Source organism: Adiantum capillus-veneris, chromosome 6 (assembly GCF_014529385.1).
Source record: "Adiantum capillus-veneris isolate H3 chromosome 6, ASM1452938v2, whole genome shotgun sequence".
Taxonomy (NCBI): domain Eukaryota; kingdom Viridiplantae; phylum Streptophyta; class Polypodiopsida; order Polypodiales; family Pteridaceae; genus Adiantum; species Adiantum capillus-veneris.
The window spans coordinates 43,996,324-44,024,030 of NC_140936.1; the positions used below are offsets into that span (position 1 = coordinate 43,996,324).

At 44.6% G+C, this 27,707-nt stretch overlaps 1 protein-coding gene across 2 annotated transcripts in view; it reads left to right on the forward strand.

Annotated features, from left to right (window-relative positions):
- Positions 1–27,707, forward strand: part of LOC147455427 (uncharacterized) — a 33,038-nt gene continuing 5,331 nt past the window's right edge. The window contains exons 1-4 of one of the 2 annotated variants that reach the window (XR_015188353.1): positions 1–395; positions 15,140–15,259; positions 16,117–16,195; positions 16,742–16,845. Coding sequence is in view for 1 of the 2 variants with exons in the window: in XM_086514207.1 (XP_086370333.1) it covers positions 141–395; positions 15,140–15,259; positions 16,117–16,195; positions 16,742–16,845 (558 nt within the window). In the remaining variant the exon portion in view is untranslated. The remainder of the gene's footprint in view (positions 396–15,139; positions 15,260–16,116; positions 16,196–16,741; positions 16,846–27,707) is intronic. The other variant, XM_086514207.1, reaches the window with a different exon arrangement.

Sequence of the window (27,707 nt, forward strand, 5' to 3'; positions counted from 1 at the left end):
TAGATCTGTGTTTCAACACAGGCGCATCGTGAGGTGTGTGAATCGGAGGGGAAGAACACTGCTCGAGCTTTCCATGAGCGCTGCCTTATTAATCCCTGACATTTTGCTTAGTCTGGGAATGCTGGGCAGCGAAATCAGGGATGGCTGCGCGGCCATTCCTATCCAATTGCAGCCTTCCTCTTTGCATTTCTTCGCCAAATCTGCTCCCACATCCCCGCGCTACTCTTCGCTGTAAACATGGGGTTAGGCGGCCGCGGCTCTGCAATGGCCTGCTCTCCATCGGTTTGCAGCTGCTACCCTCTTCCAGAGCACCTCAGCTCACCATGGCTCTCATTAGCCCCGATTCCAGCAACGCTCTCTTCTGTCTCATGGCAAGCTGCGCTGCATTTGGCCAGGTTCCGCTTTTGCAGATTGTGTTTCCTAATCTCGATGCAATGCAGTTGTGTGCATGCTTGCACCTGCGTGTGGGGGCATGTGAGCACAGTCTCTCTGCTTGTGACCTGCTGGAATGGATAATGGATAACAAATGTGTAACATTATCCGTTTTAGCTCAAACTTTTCGAAACATAGTGTTGGTGGTAGAAGGGTACCTATTACATAGCTCTTCACGACTAGAAGTCATGAAATCTATCTGATGGTGAATTCGATAGAAGTTGAAGAGAAAAACTCCGGACACAAGATATTAAAGGTACTGGTGAGGTTAACCATTACCAATGCTTTAAAAAATCATAGGTCTAGTGCTTTCCGACCTATGAACTTAACCTGCATCATGTGGAGAAATTCAGTGTAAAAACCTTCAAACATGGCCAATTTACCTCTGAAATTTTGCGACGTAGAAGTTTTAAGAATCTTGGACACCGATAATAAAGTAAGAGCCATAGCTATGAGTTCCATAGCTGGATAATAGGCATGTATAGTTTCTATTTGCTAATTGTCTTTTGGAACTACTTAAGGGGTGGTAGATGATTGATTCATGTTTGAACTTGCAAAATGTTTCAAAATTTGTGTCTTGATATCATACGGGCTCTTATGTCATGTGCACATGACTCTGTGTGCCACGTGGACATGCTTCATCGACTTCCAGAGCCAGTTTTCCACTTCTTCGCAGAGAGGAGTGTCTAGAGGAGGATTAGTACTTGCAATTTTGTGAGCTTCTTCGCAGGACTTGCATGCTCGGACAAGTCCATTAGATTAGGTTTTCCAGTTTTAGAACCCTCTTGCATATGGTTTGTACAAGCGTTTTGATTTATGTTATTACAATACGATGGGCATTTGACATGACGTGCATATAGTTTTAGGTAGAGGAATCCAACGAGCCATTCCCCGTGTCGATTGGATTCCCGGGTGGGCAAATGTGCGACAGTTTCACCTAGAAATTGACTCCTGTCCAACTTATTAATAAATAATTTTTATGATTTATTTTCTTGGGTCTGATGGACAATTTGCTCCACTTAAGCCTAAGGGAGTTTATAACTTGAAATTCAGCTCTATAAAGAGAATGGGACAGCTAGCATTGAGCAATTGGAAATCGCAAGATCAGCACCAATGTTTTTAGATCACCACGAGCGGTTTCGGATCCGCACCAGTGTTTTCAGATCAGCAGCCAGTGTTTTCAGATTTCAGTCCCTTTCCGTCTCTGGAAACGTCTTGGATTGCCTTCGTGATCTTCCTGTTGCGGTCCAATACTTTTGCAGCCCATCGAGTCTCCCCTCGGCCATTCCCTCGCCGACATTGAGTGCTCCATTGTTGTCCGTCATTGGCAATGTCGAGGTCTGCGTTTTCAGCCCTTCATTCCTCTCACATTAGGAGTGAAAATCAGCCCCAGATATACCCCTCGGTGGCCATCCGCAATCCCACATCGAGAAGGATCCAAAGGTGCATCAAACCATCCCCAAAGATACTTATCTTGAGGAGTTACTGCGGCGACAATCATCATTCGAGTCAATAGAGTCTGCACTCGAGGTATTGCATGTGTTTACATTCCATTGTGTAGGACCGTGCGCCTTGAGCGTAAGAAATGCAAAACACTATATACTAGGGGTTACAAGAGTGATGCGCCTGTGAGAGTGTAGTTGACTTGGTATGCGCGCTCGACCACCTCGACGTAACGAAATCTTAGCATCGATATTTGCAGTCATAAATACTTCAACATGACAGATTGCATCATTGAAGACATTTAATGGAAACATGAAGATGTTGATTGCGAGTATCAGGATTTGTTAGCGGCCTATGACGACTAAGGAAGGAGCCTTCCAGATCAGCCTATTAGCTTTGGAGTCTTTGCATTGTTTGAACAACCATCTCTCCTATCTGCTTGGAGAATTCCATCATTCATTGCATTGTCATCTATCTGTACACATTTTTGGCAGCACATTGGGTCCTCAACATTTGTATCTTCTTAGCAATGGGTAGCCAGCAATCCAGAGCAAAACGGGTCCAATCCGAGGCAACCACCACGAGAGTTTGCACGCATCGCGAGCCTACATTCGCAACCACATTTGTTGCAGAGACGAGGATTCAAATCTAGTCGAAGCCCCAAGAGGAGCTTTTATCTTTGAGGAGTTACTTGGTGGTGTTGCTCTCGCCAATCTTCCCGCGTAGGGGTAGCATAGGTTGGCCGGTAACCTTCGCGTATCCCGCCATTCGCTCGACGAGTATCCATCCGGTTTGCAATTTGGCTCACACCATCCAAGTTGGGGCAGCAAAGGTTATTGTTTGTCAGTAACCAACAAGGGTATCATTGATCCAAGACACAGTCCATTGTTTGTAAGTAGATGGATCGTCACTATCCTTGTGTTTTGGATATTTCCTCATCACTTAGGGAAGCCTCTCTCTCAAAAGTCACCATGGAGGACATCATCTAGAAGGAACTTCATCCGAGACCATCTTATGGTGTGCATGGAGTCCAATAGAAGTACCTCACCTTAAGCAGGAGGGGATGTCATGTGTACATGGCTTTGTGTGCCACATGGACATGCTTCATTTAAGTTGCAATGGAATGAATGTTGTACTTTGCTCAAGATGAGTGCTCCAAATTGTGCTCAAGGTTCTTTTTTCTTATGGAAGGGAGAGCCTTCCGTTCTTAATGAGAGAGTGTAGTGAACACGAACAAAGTGAATGGACACTGTGCGTGAAGGTGCATGAGACTGAGAGATAGAGAGAGAAGAGAATACGACACCAGAGACGTTGTAAAACCCTTCTCCGAAGGCCTCACTCTCGTTGGCGAGAGTGGTCTACTATTGATTGCACAATCTGGTACAAGCGTGGATGGATGCTAACTGATGCAAGATAAATGGCTATGTCGATGTCGACGGACCAAGTCTATGGCTGAAAATTGAGTATTCTGATAACTGCGGTACTGCTGTCCAAAAACGCCAATAGGCTGAATTCTACTGATGCAAAAACGCAATTGCTGTAGCATGAAAACGCTGTTTTACTGCAGTAATTCAGTGCCCTTTTGCTGCCTTGAAAACGCTGCTGTTGCTGGTCCCTTAGTCTTCCAAAAACGCTGATGATGCTAGTCTTAAAACGCTGTTTTGCTGAGGCTTAAAACGCTGATTTGATGAAGCTTAAAATGCTGATCTGCTGAGGCTTATGGCACTGATTTGCTGAGGCTATGGCGATGAGGCTAATGGCTGAAAACGCTTGTGGTGTAGGTCGCGGGTCTTGCTAGGGGAAATCGCCACCAAGAAAGGGGAGTCTTGCTTGAGAGAGAGAGGGGGAACCTGTTGCCCTTGGCTTGTGTTCTCCTTGCTGTTCTGCCAAATAGTGCTAGCCTAGGTTTGCTTATATATTATCTTGCCCGATTTGCCCTACTCAATTCCCAATAAAAGTCACTTAGAATAATAAGTGAAAAATGTCAAAAATAGGAAAAATAGGTTTAATGCATTGGAAAATGCTCCTGATGGGATTCTGTTGGATTCTGATGGTAATGCTGATGATCATGCTGTGTGCAACCAGAGGATATGCATCTACTCTAAGTGCCTGGGCATGCACGGTCTGCGAACAAACTCACAAAAGTGCCAGAACACTTCCTAAGCTAAACTGACTGGACTGACTGAACCCTTGTCATGCTGTAGCTTGTCCACGGACACATAGGGTTAGATGTGTCACGTGACATCCCCTCCTTTTTAAAGTGAGGTACTGGTACCGAGCTGCATAGCTTCCTTGTAGTCTGCCAACAACTTTGGATAATCCTTGAAACACTCTTCGTCGACCCACACCGCTTCGTGGGTCCTTCGATCCTTGAACTTCAAAAAGTATTATACATTCGAAAAGACAACTTTGGACACTTCTTCCAACTTGCTTAAGACGTTGCTTCATGATTTTTAAATACACCCAATTCCTTTCCTTGATCGAAACGTCCTGTCGATGCGTATTAGCCTGCCGTGAATAAGATTCCTGAGCCTTGCTTAGCCGAAGCTTCACACTCTCAGAAATCTCATCCAATGACTGACTGTCAGCATTGACATTAGGCATTTGACTGACCGAGCAAGTCAAAAGTGACTGGAACGGACGGCCAAAAGTTGCCTCATACGGAGGTCGACCAATGGCAGAGGAAAAAGAGTCATTCAAAATAGCTTGAACCAATGGCAGATAGAGCTTCCACTGAGATTGCTGGTCATGCACATATTACTTTAAAACATCAAAAGCCAATTGATTGTAAATCTTTGTCTGACCATTTGACTGTGGATGAAAAGCCGATGAAACATTTAATTTAGTGCCAAAATTTTCAAAGAGTGCGCGCCAAAAATTGGACGCGAACTTAACATCCCTATCTAAAACAATTGATTTTGGCAAACCACAGAGGGGGTACCAATGCCTAATGAACAACCGTGCTACATCTTGTGCAGTGACTGTGGCTTTACAAGGAATCAACATGCAAAACTTACTGAAACGATCAACAATTGTTAAACATTGAGTGTTCCTTGAATGCAAACTTGGTGGAAGGTTAGTCACAAAATCCATGGAAATATCTTGAAAAGGTCCATTGGGAATAGGCAGCAGAAGCAAGAGGCCTTGCTACTTACCCCGATGAGCTTTTACCTTTTGACATATAGTGCACTGTTTGACATAACGAAACATACATTTTCGGCCAATAAAAGAATCGTTTTATTTTTTCCAAAGTGATGTTTATTCCCCTGTGTCCACCCGTGAGAGAATCATGTGCATCATGCAATATTGTTGGCCTGAGAGAGGGCAACACACATAAACGTTGACGAAATACAACAAACCATCACGAATGAGATAGTTGCTTGGCCCTTAGGAAGCAAGAGCCTACAACCAATGCGTACCAAACTCGGAATCCGCATACTGATTCTTCATGTTGTCGAAAGACACACCCTGAATAGAAAATGTGGATCTTGATTCAAGAGCCAAAATCTGTCCTTTGCGACTCAACGCATCTGCAACAGGGTTAGCTTTTCTAAGCACATACTCAATCAAATCTCCAAATTGCTCAAAAAATTGTGACTACCGTGCTTGGCGATCACTCCAATGTGCACTAGGCATAGAGTGGAGCCACTTGAGGGCTTGATGATTTGTGCGAACTGTAAATTCTCTACCATAAAGAAAATGCTTTCAATGCTTAAGAGAGTGAATGACAGACAAAAGTTCTTTATCATAAACTGAATAATTCTTTTCCGCACTATTGAGCTTCCGGCTAAGGAAAGCTACAGGAAGATCATGCTGCTGAACCACAACGCCTATGGCGACATTGCTCGCATCCGTCCATACCTCAAAGGGATCATCCCAAGAGGCAAGGATAATACACGGTGCTTCTGTCACTGCAACCTTGAGAGCTGCGAAAGCCTCAATGGCTGCTTCGGGCAAGTCTACGCGCTGACAGCGAGTCTTGACCCCTTTCAAAACATCAGTCATAGGTGCGGCAATGCGTGCAAAATTCTTTATGTGCGAACTATATGCTTAACATAAACCAAGAAAAGAACGCATATCATATGCAGTTTTGGGCAAATCCCAATTACGAACCTGTTTCACCTTCGCGGGATCTAGCTTGACGCCTTCTGCAGAAATAATATAACCCAGATAAGTGACTTCAGTAAGAAAAAATTCAGACTTCTTTGCTGCAATGTACAACTGACACTCATCCAAACGGGTTAGTATCCTTTCGACATCCTTTCATGTTGTTCCCACGATGCAAAAAAAAAGAGAATATCATCAAGAAAGATGAGCACACATACACCAACCATATTGCCGAAACGGCCTACCATGAGACGATTAAATGTACCCACGGCACCTGTCAATCCAAAAGGCATAACAATATACTCCTATTGCCCTCGCTCGGTGCGAAAAGCGGTCTTGAAGATGTCGCCTTTGAATATCCGTACCTGATCGTATCCACTTTTGAGATCGACCTTGCTGAAAACCTTTGCCCCATTGAGCCTATCTAGGATATACTCAATGCGAGGCATCGAAAACTTGTTCTTGACGTCATTTTGTTCAATGTCCTGTAATCAACACACAAACGAGACAATTTATCCTTTTTGCGAACAAACAAAATAGGAGCAGCAAAAGGACTTACACTAGGACGTATGAACCCTCTAGCCACCAACTCCGTGAGTTGTCGCTCTAACTCTTCCTCCTGTGTCTTGTTCAAACGATAGGGAGCCTTACTGACAGGCTGTGTCCCCTCCATAAGCTCGATGCGATGGTCCTCCGGCCGCTCGAGTGGGAGACGGGGTAGAAGATCGTCTCGCAAAAAGAGATGTTTAAACTTGGTAAACAAATCTGAATACTAAGCTGGAGCCTGAATGCTCTGGAAAACTGGAGCAACATAGATGAATGCCACTTGTGCTCGTCGTAATTTACGCTTTACGTGTACATGAGAAATGAGAGGCAAAGAATGCAAACCCTCCTCAGCACGAATGATGAGGGGGGAGTCAGTTTTGGCATTTAATGTGAGTGTTAGCCTCCCAATCAATGAGAGGGTTATGCTCACGAAACCATCTTATGCCCAAAAGCATATCACATCTTGAAAGAGGAGACACAAGAAATTTCCTACGGAAAGTAGCTTGTTGAACTGTAAACATCACATCAAGGCACTCTTTCGTGATGAGAGAGTCCATACCAGGAGCGAAGCCAAAAACCTCGAGAGGAGATTTCTGACTAACCTCTAGGCGGGCTCTCTCAACAAGAGAGACACTAATCACATCATGCATACTGCCTAGATCAAACAATATGATAAAACGCTGACCCTTTACATGACCATAACACTTCATGAGAGACTCATCAATGTATGTTTCAGAGACATGAGAAGATTCAGCTTGGTTCATTAAAGTGCTTGTGGTTGCTGTGGGTGCCTTTGGTTCTTTAGGTGGGGTTGTCTTAGGACAAGCCTTCTTAATGTGACCCTTGACGTGACATTGATAACATCGACCTTCCTTAGCATAAATCACTTGTTCTTCAGCCGTGATGTATCCTCCTATTATTCCTTGTGCCGCCTTTTCATCCGGGGTTAGCATAGGTTTTGCAGGTGCTTTAGCTTTACCCTTGAATTCATTGTTAGAGTTCTTTTCCGAAGAATTAGAGGAAGATGGGCTAGAAGAGTTACCATTCTTACCATTCTGCGTGTTCTAAGAATTCTGAGAGGTTCCTTGAGAAGTCTTGTTTTCCTTAGGCTTTCCCTTGTTGTGCTTCATCTCCCATGCGAGAGCAATCGCTACCGCCTTGTTGAAATCGATTGGATCAAGCACCTCCACGTCAAACTTGATATACTCGTCCAATCCATAAAGGAATGCCTCCTTGCGCTCCGCATCCGATTTGCGTAATTGAGCGCCGAGCTGCAAAACACGATTAGAGAAAAACATAATTGGTATACCATTTTGCTTGAGAGCGCACCAATTGTCCTTCAATCGTGCGAGGTACTGAGGTGACATAAACCGCGCCTTGAGCTTGTCTTGGAAATCAGCCCAATTGAAGGAAAGGGGCGTAAATTCGTCGGCTTCCTCTAGGTGCGTGGCTAACTGTGCCTCTTGCCATGGGTGGTACCAATTGATGGCATCACGGCAAGGTACATAGTTGCCTCAAAACCTTGCTATTTCCTGTTTTCTTAGTTGTCGCAAAATAAGCATTAAATTGATGCAACCAAGAATGAATAACCATAGCATCCATCTTACCATCATACTTACTGAAAGTCAACTTCTTTGTGACTGGGTTGTTGGAGTCCGAATCGCGGCTTGCGCCACTTGAGGAACTACCAACATCTTTGGCTGGTTCGGACTTCGAGGCAAGAACCTGTCAAACCAATTCTTGCGTGCGTAGGTCTCTCTAAGCCTCACGATCGGCCTCAAAGGCCACTCGTCTTGCTTCGGCGTCCTCCTTTCTTTGTGCTTTTCTTTCTTTTCGTACATCGCGCTTGCGTTCCAAAGTAATGCGAGTCGTTTCTTGTTGTGCCAGCACAACGCGATTCGCTTCTTGTTGTTGTGCCATCATGTCCATTATTGATTTCACCAAATCCTCCATAGGGTTTGGTGCAATCCCTGGCGTAGATGGCGAAGGGGGAGGGTCAAGAAAACCTCCATGGTGAGGAAATTCTTCTTCACTACTTTCATGTCCATCACCTCCATGCGACGTATCCATTCCGCTTCGGGTGATGACAATGCACTGTGATCTTTGGTTCTTAAGTTCACGAGGAACTCGGTTATGGGTCTTGGGTTCTTGGGTTCTTGAGGGTCTTGAGGTTCTTGGGTTCTTGAGGGTCTTCTTTCGCTTGCAATCTGTGTTAGAGAAGAATCTTCTCTTCACCCGAGTTCTGCTCTTTTCCGCGGGCGCACCCCTTGGCGGCCTTGCGCTCACACCAAGGTTTCTTTTTCCCACCTCACGTCGATTGGCCGGTTGCTAAGTGCACGGTTCGCTCTCAATGAGTGAAAAGAGGCACAAGGGGAGGCTGAACAAGCCCTTCTTTCCTGGGATTCCTGTCACTCTTCAAAAACACGATTAGGAATTGACACGCCCAAGTGAACTTGGGTTACGTGCGACTGCAACAAGCAAAAAAAATTTCTGTGGTTCTTTCCTTGAGTGATACAGAACATTGCCAAAGCTCTGATACCAATGTAAGGTGCAGCGGAATGAATGTTGTACTTTGCTCAAGATGAATGCTCCGAACTTTGCTCAAGGTTCTTTTTTCTTATGGAAGGGAGAGCCTTCCGTTCTTAATGAGAGAGTGTAGTGAACACGAACAAAGTGAATGGACATTGTGCGTGAAGGTGCATGAGACCGAGAGATAGAGAGAGAAGAGAATACGACACCAGAGAAGTTGTAAAACCCTCCTCCGAAGGCCCCACTCTCGTTGGCGAGAGTGGTCTACTATTGATTGCACAATCTGGTACAAGCGTGGATGGATGCTAACTGATGCAAGTCTAATGGCTATGTCGATGTCGATGTCGATGGTGGTGACGATGGACTGAGTCTATGGCTGAAAACTGAGTATTCCGATAACTGCGGTACTGCTGTCCAAAAACGCCAATGATGCTGAATTTTGCTGATGCAAAAACGCAATTGCTGTAGCATGAAAATGCTGTTTTACTGCAGTAATTCAGTGCCCTTCTTCTGCCTTGAAAACGCTGCTGTTGCTGGTCCCTTAGTCTTCCAAAAACGCTGATGATGCTGGTCTTAAAATGCTGTTTTGCTGAGGCTTAAAACGCTGATTTAATGAAGCTTAAAACGCTGATCTGCTGTGGCTTATGGCGCTGATTTGCTGAGGCTATGGCGATGAGGCTAACGGCTGAAAACGCTAGGGGGAGTGTGGTGTAGGTCGCGGGTCTTGCTGGGGAAAATCGCCACCAAGAAGGGGGAGTCTTGCTTGAGAGAGAGAGGGGGAACCTGTTGCCCTTGGCTTGTGTTCTCCTTGCTGTTCTGCCAAATAGTGCTAGCCTAGGTTTGCTTATATATTATCTTACCCAATTTGCCCTACTCAATTCCCAACAAAAGTCACTTAAAACAATAAGTGAAAAATGTCAAAAATAGGGAAAATAGATTTAATGCACTGTAAAATGCTCCTGATGGATTCTGATGGTAATGCTGTGTGCAACCAGAGGATATGCATCTACTCTAAGTGCCTAGGCATTCACAGTCTGCGAACAGACTCACAAAAGTGCCAAAAGTGCCATAACACTTCCTAAGTTAGACTGAGTGGACTGATTGAACCCTTGTCATGCTGTAGCTTGTCCACGGACACATAGGGTTGGATGTGTCACCTGACACTTCATTGACTTCCAGAGCCAATTTTCCTAGATAGGAGTGTCTAAAGGAGGATTAGTACTGGCAATTTTGTGGGCCTGTTCACAAGACGAGTCCATTAGATTAGGTTTTCGAGTTTTGGAACCCTCTCGCATATTTGGTTTGTACAAGCGTTTTGATATATGTTATTACACTACAGTGGACATCTGGCAAGATGTGCATATAGTTTTAGGTTAGAGGAATCCAACGAGCCATTCCCCGCATCGATCGGATTCCTGGGTGGGTAGATGTGTTACATGCGTGAAACTGACCCCCCTGGCCAAACCTACCCTACCTAAGCCTAAGGGAGTTTATAACTCAAAATTCAGCTCTAAGCAGCCAACATTGAGCAAGTTGCAGATTACCTAGCACTAGTAGAAGAACAGCCCTAGCGTTTTCCAGTTTCAGATCAACCTCAGTGTTTTGCTCGAAATTTTCAGATCAGCATCAACGTTTTCAGATCAGCACCAGCGTTTTTGAATCAGCGCCAACGTTTTCAGATCAACAGCCAAGGTTTTCAGATTTCATCCCCTTGCCATCGCCGGAAAGACCTTGGATCTGCCTCTGCGATCTCCTGTTGCGGTCCGGTACTTCTACAGACCATCGAGCCTCCCCTCGGCCATTCCCTCACGGACATTGAGTGCTCCATTGCTGTCCATCATCGGCAATGTCGAGATCTGCGCTTTCAGCCCTTCATTCCTCTTACATTGGGAGTGCAAATCAGCCTCTGATCTACCCCTTGGTGGCCATCCACAATCTCACATCAAGAAGGATCGAAAGGTGCATCAAACCAGCCTCGGAGGTACCTCCAGAGTTACCGGAAAACGGGTTTTTAGGAGGATGGAACACCGGAACGACGTTCCGGGGATGGGGGAACGGCTGGCCGTTCTGGATAGCCTGGCCAAACCGGAACGGGGCTACCGCAACGGCCGAAACGATTGGCTGGGCAACAATCATAAATGGGTAAAATTTGGGGGTAGAATTTTCAGCTCTCCCTTATGAAATGCCCCCCCCCCCCCCCCCCCCCCCCCCCCCCTCTCTCTCACCCCTTACCTTCACAAGTGACAATGCACAAGGTTGCCACAAGCTCTAGCCTCTAAATGCAATGTATCTACTCTCTCTCTCTCTCTCTCTCTCTCTCTCTCTCTCTCTCATCTCAGGCTATTATGTATCTCTCTCAAGCTCTCGCCCTCTCCCCCTTTCTCCCTCTCCCTCTCCCTCTCCTCTTCCTACCTCTCTCTCTCTCTCAAGCTCTCGAGGAGTCAAGCCTGCATGAAACACATTTGCCATTGAAGATTCAAGAATCTTTCGAGTTGTCTCAAGTCTACAAGGCTCAAAATTCAAGCTCTCTCTCTCTCTCACGATCCATGGCCTCATACGTATTCAAACACATAGAGCTAAAAATTGCATGTTTTTAATGCCTAAAGTTCTGTGCCGTTCCCGTTCCGGACCCCTTGGGCGTTCCCCCGTTCCGCGGGGATCCCATCGCTGCTCCCATTCCGCGTTCCGGGTAACTCTGGGTACCTCGTCTTGAGGAGTTACTGCGGCGAAAGTCATCATTCGAGTCAATAGAGTCTGCACTTGAGGTATTGCATGTGTCTACATTCCATTTACGCTTCGAAAAATCAGTATGTATATTCCGAGTTTGGTAAGCAATGGTTGCAAGCTCTTGCCGCCAAAGGGCCCAACAACTATCTCATTCGTGATGGTCTCTTATATTTTGGTCACAGTTTGTGTTACCTTCTCTTAGGCGAACCATATTGCATGATGGTCATGATGTACTCACGGCTGTGCACAGAGGCATGGATACGACTTTAGAAAAAGTAGAATCTTTTATTGGCCTAAAATACGAAAAGATGTGTTTAGCTATGTCATATGTCGTTTCCTTTGTCAAAAAGTTGCAGTCCCTAGAGGTAAGTAGCAAGGTCTTGTGATGCCGCTACGAAAAGATGTGTTTAGCTATGTCATACACCGTTTCCTTTGTCAAAAAGTTACAGTCCCTAGAGGTAAGTAGCAAGGTCTTGTGATGCCGCTACCTATTTCTGAGAGACCGTTTGTAGATCGTTTCAATAAGTTCTGCATACTCATTCCTTGTTAGGCCTTAATCACGGCACAAGATGTAGCACGTTTGTTCATTAAGCATTGGCATCCCCTTTCTGGCTTGCCAAAGTCGATTGTTCTTTGATAGAGATGTTAAGTTTACGTCACATTTTTGGCAAGCACTCTTTGAAAATTTTTGCACTACGTTAAATTTATTTTTTTTTGTCCTTCCATCCACGGTCCAATGGTCAAACTGAGATTTACAATCAGTCAGCCTTTGATGCCTTGGAATCATATTTGCATGATCAATAGTCTCGTTGGGAGCATTATCTCCCGTTAGCACAAGCAATTTTGAATGGTTCCCATTCCAGTTCCATTGGTAGAATTCCGTATGAAGTAGCATTTGGCCTCCGTTTCTGTCTTTGTTGACTCGATCGATCAGTTAGTTGTCTGATGCCAATGGTAAGAGCCAATCCTTGGAAGAGGTTACTGAGAGTGTGAAGCTTTGGCTATATTATTCAAGGCAAGCTAACAAACATCGTCAGGATATTACTATCAAGGAAGGGGATTGGGTGTATCTTAGAATCATGAAGCAACGTCTTAAGCAAGTAGGAAAGAAGTGTCCAAAGTTGCCTTTAAGAATGTATGGTCCATTTCTAGTCATTAAAAAGATAAATGATGTGTCTATGAAATTGCGGTTGCCTAACTAATGGTCAATGCAGAACATTTTCCATGTTTCTTGGTTGAAGTTGTGTCTGGGAGATCCCCCAAAGGAGATTCTTGAAGAAGACGAACCAGAGATCGTAGACGAAGTTGAAGTCATGGAGGTGGAGCAGATTATATTGCATTACCTTCGGTACGGCCCAAAGAAGCAAGCACGACAATACTTTAAGGATCAAGGAACCCACGAGGCAGTGTGGGTTGACAAAGATTTCTTCATAGATTACCTAGAGTTGTTGGCCGACTACAAAGAAGCCATGCAACTTGGTACCAGTACCTCACTATGAAAAGGGGGAAATGTCACGTGCACATGTAACCCTATGTGCATGTGGACAAGCTGTATCTCCTACTTCTACTGTTTAGGACAACCTAGAAATGTTATGGCACCTTTGTGAGCCTATACACAGGGCGTGCATGTCGAGGCACTTCAGTTAGTTACATACCCTCTGATTGCATAGGATCACCACCAGTGTCTACTAGGTGTAGATACTGGGAGTGGTCGCATTTAGTACGATAGTATTAGGCCTAGGTAGTTAACAACATGTGAAGCACGTCATGGGGTTAGTTTTGCTATGCACTACTTGACCCAGCCTGTTGGGGGCTATATATGCAGATCTTAGTCTCCATTTGCACATTAGTGGCAAGATAGTTTCAAAGTGCTCGCCTCCTCCACCTAAACCCCTATTGAATCTTCCTCTACACCCAACAATACGTTCCGCAAGCCTTTCAACCTTTCCAACTTTCAATTGAACAAAGGGACACCTTACAATAATCAGTGTTATCAATGCTTCCAAATTGGACACACTTTTTGTGCTTGCCCATTACTTAAAGCACCCTCCACTCCTACAGACATGCCAAACTCCAAAGTGGCATAAACCTTCAATCGGTCTCATTGTCGATATGATTGGGACTCCCTCTCACGATGATCCTCGTGAGTTTTGCGGAGCTTGGGGCACAGTTCATGGACAAAAAGGTCTTGATTTCTTTGTCGTTGGAGCTACTGAAAATTTCATAAGAAGATAAACTTCAATCGACTTGTAACAGCTTGCAACTTGAATTAGCCTCAGGGTATCTCACTAATGTCTCACCTCTCATTGGATCATTGCAGTGAAAATTCAAGCTTACTCAGGACTATGGATTTCCATATAATAAAGTTACCTTGATGTATCCCATTGGTTCTATACTAACTTTGGAACTTTGGATGTCCGCAAGAAGAAGATCTCCCATGCAAATACTCCTTAAGAACCTTTTTTGAATCTTTCAGCAATATCCAATGACCATAAGTGTACCTATTTGGAGGGGTAATGACCATAAGTGTACTGAATGTGTACGTAACATGCTGAACCTAATGTGCCTGACCATTTTGAACAAAGGCTTTGTAACCTAGAAAGATAACTCTTGGTTTCGTGTAAGAAAAGATGAACTTCTTGCTAACTTGCAAACTGCTGTAGGACCATAATCCATGTCTGTATATGACAAGATGATTCATGAAACTCTTGCTAAGCTGCAATATGTCCTTTTTTAAGCCGTCCCTAAAGGGATTATGGCCTTCTCTTCATAGTTCCATTCCTTGCTCTTTAGTTTGAAATGCTTAACCTAGAGCACTTGGAAATGTAGAACATGAAATCTTGTTGACAAGGAGAAGATTCTTTTTAATTATGCCATGAAAGGAGCTTACTTACAACTTAGCAAATCAATGGTCTAAGGAAATACTAGTTCTTATCTTGGGGCCTTAAGGCTAAAGGAGGCTGTTTTTGCCTGTTTGGTACAACGAATGCCCTGCTGCTCTTTGTTAAGTGATCGGAAACAGGGTTTCTCGCATGACATCACCATCAGCCTTTAGCTTGAGCTTTTTCTTTGCAGCCACATGAATTCAGCCATCACGAGGGTGCATATATTGATGGAAATACTGCTGCCTTCTGTCTCACTTTGCACAGTTCAACATGATTATTTGGATCAATGATTTTTTAGTTAAGATATATAAACTGTTGTCAATGTATATAGAAACATAAAATCAGTGGTGATGCTGTTGGTTTGTTTGTTTCTGTTTTGTGGAAATTCTGCTCGTGCATCTGTTTTTGTTTGAATTTGTAAAAGCTCCACTCGTGCCATCTGATGTATCTGCAATACAAAACGCCTGCAGGTCATGGAAGCCAAAACACAATGGGGTTCCAAACTGTCAGCCCCGCTGGTTGCTCTTTTGTTTGGAATGGCTCTTGCTGGAGCTGGAGTCGTCCCAAGCATGTCGTCATCTTATGATTTTGTAAGTTGTAATGTGCCTTTGTACATCTGCACCTCCAGAATAAAGTTTTGTCTTGCATATGTCTAGAGATTTAGCGTCAGTTTGTGGTCATTTAACTAACTTTATGTCAGCTATATGTGTTTCTTTATAGGGTGACAATACACCTAGTAACCTAGGTTTCAGTTCTAAAGTAAGTAGATGACATACATTTTTTCTTTTATTTTTTACCTTTTCTGTAAACAGGCAGGGGTTTACGTTTCCACACCAATACTTATCCATTCATACACAATCAGTAGCTTTTGTGTTGGCATATGTGACAAACTATGCTGACCTTTAAAGCTTTGTGATGCTTATAAAAGGTGGCACAGTGTCTTGATGGTGTCGTAGAGTACATGAATTAAATTGTGCTTGATGATTATCTATCTACTCCATCTCCTTTCACTGCATGATTCTCATTACGATGGTTATGTGCTACTTAAATAAGATTTCAAGATCGGGGTTATCTTGTTAAATTGGTGTCTTCTCAGCATCAAAACAATGTGATATTTCACATTGGGTATAGTTTAAATAGGAAAAGAAAAATTTGAAATATATACCTTGCTTGTTTCTAAAGATAAACTCTAGATGGAGGAAATATAAAATGCTTCAATCCACCCCATCTTTAATGCGTTCTATAGTTTTGAAATCATGAAGAAACATGCTCCATAACATTGACCCCTCCTTATCCAATAGGAACCTAACATTCCATGTCCTCCTTGAAACCTTTGCATTGGGAGGTCCAAATTGTTGTCTTTCTAGTTCAAAACACAGTCTCTATTGCTTTGATGTGCTGCACTGTGGTTCTGTTATTATCATATCTGAGGTTTCTTGCTTCGCAGGTTAGCTCATCCATTATGCCTATGGCTGTCTCTTTATGCTTGCTGGAAACAGACGTGCAAAGTATACTTGGTGATGCTGGTGAGTGTAATACTCCTTTTATACTCAGTGTTTCTAACTGCAGGAAAGGTTGTCGTTTTTCTGTCCTACTTCTGATGATAACAAGATAATGATATCGCTGACATTGTCAAATGTGCTTTATCACAATGCTATACCAGGAATTCTTAAGTATATGCATGTTTTCCACATTGTTTGTAGGCGAAAATAGCAAGATGGAACAAAAATTTGTCTAGGCTATAACTGTAGCAGTAGACAAAATAAACAAAGAGAGTCCGTCAACAATGGCATCGTTCTACTGCAGGCTGTGGCTTTGTACATTAGGAATGCCCTCTTGCTGTTGGCATGCCGTGTTTTTGCTACAGGCTCTCTTAGATGGGAGCTAGTACTGAGGGCCATGGCTTTGAACATTAGGAAGGCTCCCTTGTTGGCATGGCATAGTTTTGCTTCTGGATGTTTGAACATGTTCTTTAAGAAGCTAGCTTGTTGCCGCTTTCACTTGTATTGATGCGGCTTAATGAATTTTTGCAACATCAATCTAACTTAATACTTATGATTTGTAAATGGCAGGGGTAACATTGAGGGCTTTCTGGTACGGGGCACTTGGAACAATAATTGGGACAGTGTTATCGTTTAAGATTGTTGGTCATGCATTGGGACCAGATGGTTGGAAGGTCCTCAATCTCTTGTACTTCTCTTGCTTAGCATGCCATGTCCACAAGTTGAATTTAATTTTCTGTTTGGCTGAATTTGATCTGCTTAAAAAAACTTTTCTGCTTGCTAACATGCATTGTTTCTGCGGGCTAGTTTTATCAAAGCCACCTTTTTGGGTCAAACTTGCTCAACGTTGTTGAACTTTGACCTCTTGTCATTTTGACTCATAAAACTCAATAAACAATTTAGTTGAAGTGGCAGGTGTTTGCAAGATGAAGAGCACACTGGATATGGGGGATATTTGACAGATTTGGGGACTGCACATGGACTAGCCATCTTGAATGGCCTCCACAGATTTCCAGTGTCGAGTGGGTTCACTTGCTTTCCTCATAGACATGGGGCCAGCACAGTGGATTATGTTTTGGCTCAGCCCTGTGTCATACACTCTATTCAGGACTTTACAGTCGGTCGGGCCCATGCCTATTGGGGTAGCAGTAGATCATGGTCTCCTCACATTTACCGTCTCATTCCAATTCAGCACAGCTAGACTGGCACAGACACCTACATATACCCGATACACTTTTACTTCAAAGACTGATTCTGTCTACATAGATGGTATCTACAGACGCTTACGCACAGAGGATCCGGGGAGACCTTTAGGGGAGCTCACTTATATGTTGACAGAGACACTACAGGATGCAGCAGCAGAGGCATACCCCCATATTGAGCCTGGGCAACGCCAACGTTCTGGGAGCACACCCCAAAATAGCTGGTGTGATGAGGAGTGCAGAGAGACGAGAGCCCGACTTCAGAGGGAGGTACTTCTAGGTGTCATTACTCACAGGCAGTCACAGATTGCTTCTTGGTGTTTGGTACGACGAAAGAAGAGGGCGTTTCTAGCTCGGCTAGAGCAGGATTTATATCAATTGTTTTTGAGACAGGATTTAGGCGAGGCATGGCGACTCTTCCATGAGCACTCCCCCCCACCGGTCATCACTTCTACGGAGGTATGGGGTCAATAAGCATCATCTCTCTACACCGTCTCGGGCCAGCCACCTCTTCCAGATCCGCCAGAGCCATGCCCACACACATGTGCTTTCTTTACCGCGGAGATGGTAAAGAAAGCCATTGACAGGATGAAGACTAGGAGAGCATATGATCACGATGGCCTAGTAGCAGAGCATTTTATACACCCCAAAGATTTTCTTGTAGAGCTTCTAGCAGTGGTGTTCAACCATACCAACCATACCATGTGTGAGGGCCTACCTGATACTTGGAGTTTGTCAACGATTGTACCTATCTTCAAGTCAGGGGACTGATCCTATGGAGCCTGGGAACTACCGCACTATCATGATTGGACACACATTGGCATGGTTGTAGGCATCCATCCTTGAGCAACAGTTGAGTAGATGGACAGAGAGAGAGGGTGTACGGGCCGCAGGACAGGCGGGTTTCAGGAGAGGTTTCTCTACTCTTGATCATATTCTGACACTCACAGCCATTATTGAGGGGAGATCATGTGGGAGACGGCTCTATTGTTGCTTTGTGGACAAAGCCTTCGATACAGTGCCCAGAGCTAGATCGATGTGTAGGATTGCAAGAGATGGGGGTTCCAAAAGAGTTGATTTGGGGGATCATGGCCCTATACAAGTCAGTAGTGGGGCATGTACTCACTCTAGAGGGGATTGCTGATTTGGTTCACTCCACTATTGGGGTGAAACAGGGCTGCCCGCTATCTCCTACACTATTTGGTATGTATGTGGATGAGGTTGCTGACTACATTGAGAGGGATGGTGATAGCACAGTTGGCAGGGACATAGATCCCACTATTGTTATATGCTGATGATAATGTGCTGATTTCCGATTGGGGATGCAGCGTGATTTAGATGCTTTGTACACATTTGCCCACGATAGTGGATCGTTTGTTAACCTGGGGAAAACCAAGGTTATGGTGTTTAACACCACACCACACCACAATGGGTCAAGAGGTCAGCACCTACTTTTACATATGGCCAGGAGACGGTGGAGTATATAGATGCATACACCTATCTTGGGGTAGTCTTCAGTGGACCGGCATTTTTATTGAGGAGAGCAGCTGAGACTAGATCGACGAGAGCTTATGCAGCCTTGGGAGGTTTGGAGAAGATGTGTTCACAAGTTCAGTTTCAGGAACCTCGAATAAAGCTGTGGCTTTTTGACACCCAGTGGCTTCAACTATGCTCTATGGGGTTCAGATTTGGGGGCCCTCAGTGGACCACCAGGGAAGATCTGGTAGCACTGATGGATGGAGATGTATGGAGAGGCCTCTAGTCTCTATGCTCTCTTCGATGATTTGGGCTAAGGCCTCAGTGCCACATGGGATTATTTGGGCCCCTCCTCTCGTAGTTGAGGCCCTTACTAAATCAGTTTCCTTCATGCATAACTTATGGGACCTTCCCGGTGATAGATATACTCGGCTAGCACTTGAGTCATCCCGATAGCTAGCGCTACAAGAGGAAACAACATGTTGGTATGGGTAAATGACATCATGGTTTCAGTCACATGGCTTCAGCATGGATAGACTGCCTCCATTCCAATACTCCTTGGATGCACCCTCCCTTTCTCTCACATGGACAGAGACCACTAGACTTATACATCAGGATTTGATTCAACTAGATACTAGAAGCACATGGATACAACCGGTACAAGAGTTGGGCACAAAGATGGCTTTCTATAGAGAGCATCTCCTCCAACTAACAGAGGATGGATATGTGATCAGACTGGCCTATATGGACACTCATTTATCCTATGGGATACGATGTGCTATTGATCAGTTGCGCACATCATCGCATCAGCTAGAGATTGAGACTGGCAGGTTTAGGAGAGTACCGGCAGAAGCTAGAATATGTCAGTTATGTTATGGAGCTAGAGACAGAGTTACATCACATTTGTCTTTGTCCGGTATACTATGAGATATGAGGGCACTTTCACTATCTATTTAGAGAGGGCTTTGGACCGTTGGCTAGAGTCATGGGATATCAGGATCAGAGATGCCTCGGGTTGATTTTGCTAGAGCTGCGCAGACACAGGGAAAGTTTCTTGAGGAGACCAGGTAGTGGGAGACATTCACAGAGGGAGATCACTGACTTCTTTAGAGCAGGGACTCAACAGCCGGACGAGCATGCTTCACAGCAAACTTCAGAGCCCACTTCTACCAGAGGTATATTAGTGAACAGAGTCACTGAGAGCGGGAGAGCTAGACGCCCACGTCTATGGGGGCGACTACGACATCGACGGAGGCTCCACCAGAGAATCAAGACTAATCTAGCAGGGCATGGGAGACGCCCAATACGACTATTTGCAGAGGCGGACATTGACGAAGCTCTTCAGCGACCGATGCAATACTTTCTCGGACAACGCCCGATGCTGGGCATCCTCGGGCATGGATGATGATGATGATGATTTTTAAGCTTACAATTTAAATCTTCTAGTTTCTTTTTCTGGATTCCGAGATGCTTCGAGGGCTTTGGCCTTCATTCAACAATTTGACTTAGCTTTCTCTGGAGGGCATTACTCAGAGCACTCCAAGATTTGGAGGGCTACATCTTTCTTCAAGGGAAATGCTCGAACATGGTGGTCCACTCTTCTTCTGAGGCAAGAAGCTCCAGTTAAATGGTTGAAATTCAAAAGGCTCTTTATTTCTTCTTAGGTGACTCGGGAGTACGAACGAGATATACGAACCGCTTGGAATGATCTTCGGATGACCAAGGGAGATTCTCTGGACGCTTATTGCGAGAGATTTTGGAACTCTTTTCTACCGACCTCTTCATTTAAGAAGGCCTCGTTTAAGGAATAGATTGAGCAGTTTTGCTGTGGACTTCCTACAGAGATCTGAGACCACTGCTTGGAACAAAAGTCAAATTCTATTCAAGAATTGATAGGTCATGCAAAACGGGGTTTTGTGATACATTCGGGCAATTTGACTTACCCCTGATGAGATCTTGACTCAGAGAACCCAGCAGACTTCTAACAATGAAAGTAGAAAGAGAAAGAGTTCCCAAGAAAAGAAAGATAAGGATACACGACCCCGGCTCACTCTTCGAGAGAGAGTCAGTTACATCAAAGAAGGGAAGTGTTTTGGATGCGGGGAACATGGGCACATCTCCGCAAAGTGCCCTAAAAAGGCACAGCAAGAACATAATGAAGATAGGCCAGGGAGTTCGAGAGCAGCCGAGGAACGTGACAGAAAAGGTAAGATGAAAGCAGGACTGGTTCCAAGATTGCATGGGTACTGACCCAAGCACGATTGATAAAAGTACAGAACTTTGCCGAGCTTGGGCAAAGTGAAAGATCAAGAAGCCCTGATTTTCTTTGATGGAGGAGCCAAGGCCAACTTCTTTTTCACCTGAATTGGCGGTGCGGCTTGAGATTACACCCGATCGGATGGGACCACAAGCAGAGTCAGTTCTAGCGGCACCCGGACGGGACATAGCCAGGGACATAGCCATTACACGTGTCATTGGCAAACTTCGGTTGCATTGTCAGGGATATTTGGGGCACGAGGGCTTTTACATAATGCCCTTGGAAGGTTGTGACGTCCTCCTTAGAGTCCCTTGGTACCATAAGAACAATACCATGGTTGATTATCGGGCGAAGAAAGCGACATTGACAAATGGAAAGGGCCGAAAAATTGTACTTGATGTGAAACTGAAGGGCGAGTGTGTCCCTATTGTATCGGCTTCGGTGGTTTCCAAATTAATGAAATCTAGTCTGTTTGTTTACTCGATCTATCTGAAAGAGTTAAATATGAACACATAACGAATATGTTTGACCTTGATCAAGAACGCCAAGATTTTCTCCACACTCATGCCGATTACTTTTCTGAGGGCCTGCCAGGCGAGTTGCCACCATCTCGTCCTGAGGATCATACCATTGATCTGATATCTAGAAGCACACCACTGAACCGACCTTACCGTGTGAGCCAAGCCCAGAATGAAGAGATTATGAACCAAGTGAAAGACCTCTTGGAAAAGGGTCTTATCCAGCTGAGTACTTCACCCTACTGCTCTCCGATGTTGTTGGTTTTAAAGAAAGACGGATCTTGGAGAATGTGCATTGATTAGAGTGCTCTCAATAAAATCACCATCAAGAACAGATTTCCGATTCCGAGGATCGATGATATTCTTGACAGATTACAGGGATCCTCTTGTTTCGGCTGGATCGATTTGAAAAGCGGATATCATCAGATCCGAATCGCGCTGGGAGGGGTCTACAAGACAGTGTTTTGGACGAGCTTCGGTTTATATGAATTTTTCGTGATGCCTTTTGGCCTTACCAATGCTCCAACACTTTCAACCGAATGATGGATAGGAATACAGAGGGTACAAATCTTTTGTTGTCACTTTCTTTGATGACATTATAGTCTTCTTCAAGGATGAGGCAGAACATAGACACCATCTGCTACTGGTCTTTCAGGCATTGCGAGATCATAAGTTAGTAATCAATGCCAAGAAGAGTGAATTTTTCTTACCGGAGATACACTTTTTGGGACACATCATCTCAGCAACAGGATTACAAATGGACCCGACCAAGATTGAGACTATATGTGATTGGCCCGATTTGAAGAATGTTCATGAAGTTAGAAGCTTTTTGGACTTATGTTCTTTCAACCGGCGGTTCATTCGAAAGTTTGCAGAGGTCGCTTCCCCTTTGCACATTTTGACACAGAAAGGAGTCCCTTTCTCGTGGGGACCCATGGAGGTGACTGCCTTTCAGACTTTGAAAGAGAAATTGACTACGAGACCAGTTTTTACTTTGCCGGATTTGCAAAAGTCATTCGAAGTATATTGTGATGCTTGTGGTCGTAGTTTGGGTGCGGTCTTAATGCAAGAAGGCCATGTCAGTGCCTATGAGAGCCGATTGTTTTCAAGGTTGGAATTGACAGCACAGATTTATGAGAGAGCTTTTGGTGGTTATCCATGCTCTTACTCAGTGGCGACATTACCTGCTCGGAGCCGATTTTACGGTCTTTACTGATCATCAGAGTTTACGCTACTTCTTGTCACAAAAGAAGCTTTCGGAAAAGCAGATGCGGTGGGCTAACATCCTGTCACAGTTTCACTTCCGGATTGTCCATGTACAAGGGACATAAGAACTTGGTGGGCAGATGCTGTCCTGGAAGCTGTTAGTCTTGGCTATTTCTGCGATTCATCATAGAAGCTTCGAGGATATGGTCGATCAATACGCCACAGATCCAGATTTTTTGGATGTATTCACACGAATAGAGAATGGGGAGGTAGTAGCGGGATATTCCATACGGGATGGCTACTTGATGAAGAAAACGATGTTGTGCGTTACACAGTCGTTGAGGGAAAAGGTTCTAATTGAATGCCATTGTACACCATTTACGCGTCACCACAGCATTGACACCACCTTGAAAGCTATGGAGCATTACTTCTTTTGGCCGAGACTCAAGAAGGACGTGGATGATTTTGTACGCAGTTGCTTAGTATGCCAGAAGGTCAAGTTTGACCGGCATAAAGCACCGGGATTGTTACAGCCTTACCCATTCCCACCTGCCCCTGGGAAAGTATTGCAATGGATTTCATTTTTGATCTCCCGAAGACACAGAGTGGGCACGATGGTATCTGGATTGTTATTGACAGATTTAGCAAGCAAGCTCATTTCATTCTAGTGAAGAAAACAGTTAAGCCGGATCATTTAGCGAGACTGTTTATTGCCCAGATATTCAGATTACATGGCATGCCTGAGACAATAGTCTCTGACAGAGATCCCCGATTCACGAGTTTGTTTTGGAAGGCTATTTAGGAGAAAACTGGCACACGGTTGCAGTTCTCGCTTTCTTTCCACCCGTTGCAGACAGATGGGCAATCTGAGATTGCAAATTCAGTCGCACTTGATTTATTGTAGTCTTACATTTATGATCAGAAGACTCAATGGGAATTTTTTTTCCCTTGGTGGAGTTTGCCTACAATAACATGATCCACTCTTCGAAGGGGAAGGCACCATTTGAGATTATTGAAGGTGCTACGAAGGTTCCACCCTCTTAGCACGAAAGATAAGATTTTTGAAGCCGACCAGTACACGAGGGACTTGGACACTGCTTTTGCCAAGGTCCGGGAGGCTTTAGCGAAACCTCAGGAAAGACACAAGAAGGCAACAGATCGACACCATCGCGCTTTGAAATTAAAGGAAGACGATTGGGTGCTCTTACGTTTTGAGAAGGCACGCCTACGAAAGAAAAAGGGAAAGGAGCGGGGTTTTCCAAACTTTAGCATGAGATACTATAGACCTTTCTAGATAAAAGAAAAGATAAATGATGTCTCCTTTAGACTGAAGCTGCCTGATACTTGGAGAATTCACAATACTTTTCATGTGAGTCTCTTGAAGCCTTTTAAGGAGATGTGTCCGATGATGGGGAGCCAGATGAGCAACCCGAAGTGGAGGAAAACGAGGAGATCCTCGTTCCAGAACAGATATCGGCACATAAAGATAGAAAGATTAAAGGTAAAGTGATTAGGCGGTTCTTGGTTAAATTCAAGAACTATCCTGCATTGGATGTGAAGTGGATGGAGGAGGAGGACCTAGCAGATACTCCTCCGATTTTGGAACTTTACCTTGAAGCATTCGGTATTGCATAGTCTACTCCAATAGAACCCCGATTTCAACATGGGTGAATCTAGTGCAGTGGGCTTGCACAAGAGGGGAGTCGCTCTGCTCCTTTGTCGACAGATTACCCCGATTTTTGATATAGAGTCACTGATGTCCCTTTGGGTTTCAGGGATACTGCTGGGCTGACAGTATTCTGTTGTATGACTTTATGAACTGGATTTTCCGAAAATGAAAATGATACTTTTGATTGATTTGTACTTGACTTGTTTGAGTGTAGGAACTGAAAGAAGAAATGACTGCAGCATTTCAGTCTCATAAATCTCTATAGACATGATTGCAATATAGATTAGTTAATCGGGCATCTGTGAGGTCCCGACTAGATCTAGATGCGATTACTAACTACGTTGCCGATTAATCATGGTATGAGATTTGGAATGAATTTGAATGTGATTTGTCATGTGATGTCAAGTGATGTCCGGTGATGTGATTGCCGATTGGTACATGTGCTAGATGTGCTGTGTCGAGTGCGTTGGTACTAACAGTTAGTGTCTACTAAGACAATTTATGGCCTCTGTCTGTTTTTGCAGGCGTAATCGATGACGATTACAATTCTTTCAAGAGGGGGGTATGTCACAAACTGATGACGTGGCAGTGCCCACATACACGGAGACACACTGTTGACGTGGCGGCAGTCCCGGATTATGCGCCGACAGGCTGTTACGTGGCAGATTGTACGAACCCTCGGATTTTACGGAGCGAATTATGCTGATGATGTGGCAGTCCGTACGCTGTACGGGATTCCGGAAATTACGTTGGCAGATTTTTACGGCAGCTTTTGGGACAATTGCTTTTGAGATTAAAAGCTTTTGAGTTTAGAGATTTTTGGGGCTCTGCTTTTGGGCATCCCTTGTACTTGTAAATAAGTGGGCTAGGCCTCACTTCTCAGAGCATCTAGACGTAGAGTCTTCTCTCTTGTACTTTGAGCACAGGTTAATATAAAAAGAAATACCGAAGGGGCACCAGTCTTTGGGGCCAATACCTTTGGGCACGGAACTACGCCGGGCTGTGTCATCTTTGAGTTATGTCATATAGAGCCAAAGACAGAATTACATCACATTTGTCATTGTCCGGTATACTATGAGATACGGGCACTTTCACTGTCTATTCAGAGAGGGCTTTGGACCGTTGGCTAGATTCATGAGATATCAGGATCAGAGATGCCTCGGGTTGTTGTTTTTGCTAGAGCTGTGCAGACACAGGGAAAGTCTCTTAAGGAGACTAGGTAGTGGGAGACATTCACAGAGGGAGATCATTGATTTCTTTAGAGCAGGGACTCAGCAGCCGGATGAGCATGCTCCATAGCAGACTTTAGAGCCCACTTCTACCAGAGGTATATTAGTAGACAGAGCCACTGAGCTCGGGAGAGCTAGATGCCCACGTCTACGGGGGCGACCACGACATTGACGGAGGCTCCACCAGAGAATCAGGACTATTCTAGTAGGACATGGGAGACGCCCAATACAACTATTTACAGAGGCGGACATTGACGAAGCTCTTCAGCGACCGATGCAATACTTTCTCGGACAACGCCCGATGCCGGGCATTCTCGGGCATGGATAATGATGATGATGATTTTTAGGTTGACGATTTGAGTCTTTTAGTTTTAGTCTTTCACTTCATTTTATTTTTGTACCCAAACATTGGATTGGATCCACAAGGATTGTTTCAGTTTGGTCTCATAGGTCATTTTGGCCTTTTGAAGACGTTTAATATAACATTTTATTTCATTTCATTTCTCTCTCTCTCTCTCTCTCTCTCTCTCTCTCTCTCTCTGCCCTCAGCCTACAGCTGCTCGCCCTACCCCAAGTCAGCTCACGGCCACCTGCCTTGCTCGCATCGTCCTAGAGACGTCCTGTCTCACGCTGCAAGCACCCTGCTCAGCTCTCTACCACCACAAGGCAGCTAGATGCATTACAAAAATTTGCGGAGGACAGTGGACTGTCGGTAAACTTGGGTAAAACCAAAGTTATGGTGTTTAACACCACACCGCAGTGGGTTAGGAGATCGGCACCTACATTTGCATATGGCCAGGATATAGTAGAGTACACAGATGCATACACATACCTTGGGGTGGTATTTGCAGGACCGAAGTTTACTCTTAAGAAAGCAGCGGATGCTAGATTATCCAGAGCCTCTGCGGCCTTGGGAGGGTTGGAGAGGATGTGTTCACAAGTGCAGTTTCAGGAACCACGAACAAAACTTTGGCTCTTTGATACTGTGGTGGCTTCGGCTATGCTTTATGGGGTCCAGATTTGGGGACCATCTGTGGATCAAGATAATTGGAAATCAATGGAGAGACCTTTGGTATCTATGATTTCCCGAATGATTAGAGCCAAGGCCTCCGTACCACACGCAATTACCCGAGCGGAACTAGCGGCCCCTCCGATAGAAATTGAAGCTCTTACCAGATCAGTGTCCTTTATACATGGTTTGTGGGATACAAATAATTGCCGATATACTAGACTGGCCCTCGAATCCTCTCGACAATTAGCAATGAAAGGGGATACATCATGCTGGTATGCGCAACTGTCCTCGTGGTTTCAGAGACATGGGTTTAGTATGGAAAGATTACCCCCCTTCCAATACTCTCTTGAGGCTCCATCACTAGCAATTACACGAACGGAGATTAATAAAATCATCCGACAGGATCTTATACAGTTGGATACTAAGAGGACATGGGTAGACCCTACACAAGAATTGGGCACGAAGATGGCTGACTACAAAGAAAACTTCCTACAACTATCTGAAGATGGATTTGTGATTCGCCCGAGTTACATGGATACCCACCTGTCTCATGGTTTGAGATGTGCTATTGGTCAGATTCGTACATCCTCACACCAGTTGGAAATTGAATTTGGTAGATTTAGGGGAATCCCACCTAAGAGCAGAATTTGCAAGTTATGCGGAATGGAGCTGGAGACAAAATTACACTATATATGCCACTGCACAGTATACTATGAGATACGGGGGCGTTTTCATTGCATCTTTAAAGAAGGCTATGGACCTTTAGATAGAATCATGCAATACCAAGATCAAAGATGCTTAGGCTTGTACCTACTGGAACTACATCGGCACAGGGATAATCTAATGAGAAGACAAAGAGCACTACAGCCTCAGAGGCAGATCACAGATTTCTTCGGATCGAGAGAATCAGGAGTGGAAGGAGAAGCAAGAGGCCAACAGCCAGCACAAAGGAGTACCCACATTCATA